The 4,281-nt window shown below is 60.1% G+C and overlaps 2 protein-coding genes across 2 annotated transcripts; one reads left to right on the top strand and one right to left on the bottom strand.

The window, feature by feature from the left end:
- Positions 1–1,996: 1,996 nt before the first annotated feature.
- Positions 1,997–3,288, bottom strand: SDRG_10641 (hypothetical protein). The gene has a single exon (XM_008616642.1). The coding sequence runs from the start codon at positions 2,743–2,745 to the stop codon at positions 2,059–2,061; it is 687 nt and encodes a 228-aa protein (XP_008614864.1). The 5' UTR covers positions 2,746–3,288; the 3' UTR covers positions 1,997–2,058.
- A 60-nt stretch (positions 3,289–3,348) lies between these two features.
- SDRG_10640 (hypothetical protein) lies at positions 3,349–4,277 on the top strand (the record flags this gene model as incomplete). The annotated part of the gene is made up of 1 exon (XM_008616641.1): positions 3,349–4,277. A coding segment is annotated over exon 1 (894 nt), but the record flags the coding sequence as incomplete, so codon positions are not given.
- Between the last annotated feature and the right edge of the window lie 4 nt (positions 4,278–4,281).

Here is a 4,281-nt window from a genome sequence, read left to right as displayed (position 1 = left end):
TTGACGACCTTGACCACCGAGACGACATTGACGACCTTGACCACCGAGACGACATTGACCATCTTGACCACCGAGCCTTGACCATCTTGACCACCGAGCCTTGACCATCTTGACCACCGAGACCCTTGACCACCTTGACCACCGAGCCTTGACGACCTTGACCACTGAGACGACATTGACCACCGAGCATTGACCGAGAGCCTTGACCACCTTGCCCGACGAAGCTTGAATACATTGGCCGACGAATCTTGACCAAAGAGTCTTGAGCATCTTGAACTCTTGAAAAACTTTGCCTGGACCAACGAGCCCCGAGCACCTGGACCACACTACACCCCTCGTCAACTGGGTCTTGGGCATCAAGACCGCGGTGTGACCGTTGGACCACTGCAACCTCGGCACCGCCTCTTGGGCATGCAAACCATCGAGGCAAAGCTTGGACGCAAGGTGGCCACCACCTGAGCGCCGGGCGTCGAACACCAGCATCACCGCCGTATGAGCAACAAGGACGGACGACACTGGTCTGCCGACATACCGCTGCGTGGACACTGACGACAACTGTGGCAGCGCTGCCTTCATTACACCATGCGGAATCGCAACAAGACGGATGCACTGCGACATAGCTGTGATGCCACGTGCATAGCGGCGTGGCACGGTCCACGAGACTCGCCGACCGGGCAAAAGCAAGTCGGCGAGATGCAAAATTGGGGAAAATACACTCAACGACAACACACACGCTGTCACGAGACGCCGCGTCATGCACGCGACAAACTGGGACACCCAACGTGAGAACGACACACCACCGGCAAGCGGGCGACCGACCGCATGCTCCGGCATCGGTGGCGAGGTCGTATGATGCAAGACACGCGGACATGAAGCGATTGCGAACAGCACCCCGAGCGACCGAGTAGGCGTGCAAGCGGTTTTCATGCGAAAACGACGTGGTCACGCGCACCCGGGCAACGGGCATGAGCAAACACTGACTACTACTGCACTTGACGTCGGATGGCCGACGCGACGGTTGTTTCCACCGAGTTAAAAGACGGGCAAGACGCCTTGGAGGGACATCGAGAGATCGTTAAGGTTACGTTTGGGCGTCGACTAGTTGAGGACTGCTGGAGCTCTTGGGAGCAAATTGCAAAGTGAGAAGTGCGAGAGACGACACAGGCGCCAGCGATTGGCCAAAACAGGCTCCGAACACACCGACATTCTCCACCATTGGGCAAGAATCCGCATTTTGTAGCCAATCCACGACGCTAAAATAACCCACGCGTCGTTTGATTGGACGGCGAAAGAGAAGCGACTCGGCCGTCCAAAACGCGACAAGCCTTTCCACTCGTTCAGGCCGCTGATTGGTGAACCAGCATCGCGAACCAGCATCGAGAATCGTCGAGAATCCGGCCGTCGCATCCGGATGCTCCCAACCTCAAGCAGCCGCTAACCGGTTGCTTGCGCGCCTCTTTTGGCGCCATTTTTCATGTTCAAGCACGGGGTGTTTTCACCGTTGGTCTATGTCAACACGCTCCTTGCATAGTACGTCGTTTGATTGTTAACGTACTTCACGCTTCCCAACGACTATGTTGTCGTATTGTCGTTTATACACTAATAGCGTTGCCCGCCAACGTTGGCGCCTTCTAGGCCACGTGCTGCGACTGGGTCGAGACGTCCCGGCCAACGTGGCTGCGGACCGCTTCTTTGCCCCATCCGAGGCGCCCCGTTTCTTAGGACGCACCAAGATCACGCTGCCGATCGTCCTGCACCGCGACAGTCGCTGATGCCGCCTCAGTCGCTGGCGTCTTCCGAGGACCTTGACACACTGCGTAGCTTTGCCGCCGACCGCGACGCCTGGAAAGATTTGACCGAACGTGTCGTCACGGGCCTCACCCGCGGCCACAAGCGTCGTAGGACGACGACAGAAGAGCCAGACGAGCCCCCGCGCCGCCGCCTGGGCAGCGACGGACGGGTGAGCGAATGAAGAAGAAGGAGATTGCTAGTCTCTACGTATGCGAAGTCTTTGTGTAATTATGAAGATAACGCGAAACACGTTCATATATAATAGCACTAGCACGCTGGGTGCAACGCCGCCGTCATCCACCCCAGCACGACTTCCTCGTTGTCGTCGCGATAATACTTGCCGACTGTAAACGACGAACTCGACCGCGTCACGTTGAGCCGACGCGAGTAGCCTTGGCCCGGCGGCCACACGCTGTCTTCGACGTTTTGCTCGGCAATGTCAATGTGACTGCTCTCCACGTCTACGACGACGGCGACATGGCCCCACGGCGCGTACTTGCCCACGTCCTTGTAGATGAGAAGGGACCCACGCACAGGCGGCGTTGCCGACCCCTGGGCATGCGGAACGAACGGCACCGAGACGTTATTGCCGACGTCCGTGATGGTCGTGAGGTTGAAGATGTCGACGGCGCCATCGACGGAGGCAAAGAGGAGGTTGCGGTTGATGAAGAGGTACCGGCGCGCGAGCTCGACGCACTGCCACCGGAGACCCGTGTACGTTCCGTTCGACTCGTCCGTGCCGGGCGGGTGGTAGTTGGGGTTGTCCTCGGGCGGGTGGTCGCACGAGAAGACGCTCGTGTTGCCGTGTGTGACACCGAGGAGCGACCCGAAGGGCGCCGGCACCGCCATGACGAGGCCGAGAAGGAAGACGAGGAGGAGCGTCGCCTTGTGCATGCTGGTGGCGTCGTAAAATCGGAAATGGCGATCGTAGCATCCGAGAGAGTAGACCAGCATGGGTGTACTGATCCCCAGCGACAGCTCAGACGGACGGCGTCTGATAACGTTCGTTCAACGAGCAACCTTCACCGCGCTGCCATGGACGATGGAGCTTCCGCCAACAGAATCATCATGGACGATAGGTGACCGTACATTGCACCGCGCTTGCATCGATGCGACCAACGACGTCGTCGACGTGCATGCACGACGCATGCGTTGCCAGCATCAAGGGCGCGCTTCCTGCCAGTAGTATAGCTGGCGAGCTTCCTGCCAGTATTGTCGGCGAGCTTCGCGCATGACAGTCGTGCCAAGGAAGCAGCGAACCGGTATCGACCGCGGCGCTCGGCGATGATCGACGACCGAGGTCCCACATCGCGGTGGCGGGTCATGGCCGCTGCTATGGTCGATGGCGAGCCGTCCACCCGTGACCATGACATTGCATAAGCTTCGCCCTGGTCGCCATGGCCTGCGCGGTCCCATGGCCGCCGTGGTCGTCGCCGGCGACGATGTCGACCTCACGGTGCCAGATCGCATCGACAAGAGACCATATGGGCAACGCGGATTAAAAATACTGCAAGTCGCATACGAAAGACAAGATTCTTTTGAAAACAGCCTAAAAATCAGATCTTGACGCAGGGATTCTTTCGAAGGAGCATGAGCAGCCGGTCGAGCCCCGTGCTGCAGCAGCGGTCGAGCGTCGTGGACATGGCGGCGCTGCCGATGGCCAAGCTCTTTGGCGAGCGCGAGGTCATGGCCGAGATCCGCTGCGACTTTGCGTTCGCGTTTGCGGGCGCATCGACGAGCAAGCCGCCGGCCAAGGTCCCGGCCAAGGCCGCGGTGCTCACGGCCGAGAAGAAGTCGCGCTTCAATACCGCGTTCAACCTGCTCAAGGACCAAGTCGTGGCGCGCACCATGGCCGAGCCGGACGCGACGAGTGCGCCACCCGTTCTCGACGACGACCAGCCGCGCGACCAGACCGAGTACTCGCTGCCCGGTCGCCTCATGATGACAACGTACCGCCTCCAGTTTTACTACCACCCGTCCATGTCCAGCGGCGACGAAGACGCGACCGCGTTCCAAAGCATCTTGCGGCGCTTCCGCAGCCTCCGGCGCGTGCACGAGTACTGCACGATCCCGCTCGGCGCCATCACGCGCGTCGAGAAGGTCGAGAAGGCGAGCATGATCAAGATCACGACCAAGGACCACCGCCGGTTCCACTTGACGTTTCCGGAGAAGGCCGCGGTGCTTCAAAAGGTTCACGAGATCCTCCTCATGTACGCGTTTCCGGACGACGTCTCGTACCTCTTTGCCTTTGCCCACCGCCTTCCGAGGGCGACAGTCGACGACGGCGCGTCTCTCGACGAACGCACGCTCGACGACTGCCTCCCGCTCTCGACGGGCTGGGACGTCTATGACGCCGACACCGAGTACGCCCGGCTCGGTGTCGATAAGGCCGCGCTTTGGCGCCGCACGTCCATCAACTCCGGCTACGCGGCCATCGAGTCGTACCCGGAAACGCTCATCGTGCCGGCCGCCATCTCGGACGACGTATGC

The sequence above is a fragment of the Saprolegnia diclina genome (assembly GCF_000281045.1).
Source record: "Saprolegnia diclina VS20 unplaced genomic scaffold supercont1.36, whole genome shotgun sequence".
Taxonomy (NCBI): domain Eukaryota; phylum Oomycota; class Saprolegniomycetes; order Saprolegniales; family Saprolegniaceae; genus Saprolegnia; species Saprolegnia diclina.
This window is presented reverse-complemented; position numbering and strand designations above follow the sequence as displayed.

Bases quoted from the DNA above. Each gene is read 5' to 3' on its own strand.
- SDRG_10641 (XM_008616642.1), bottom strand. From the start codon at position 2,745: ATGCTGGTCTACTCTCTCGGATGCTACGATCGCCATTTCCGATTTTAC.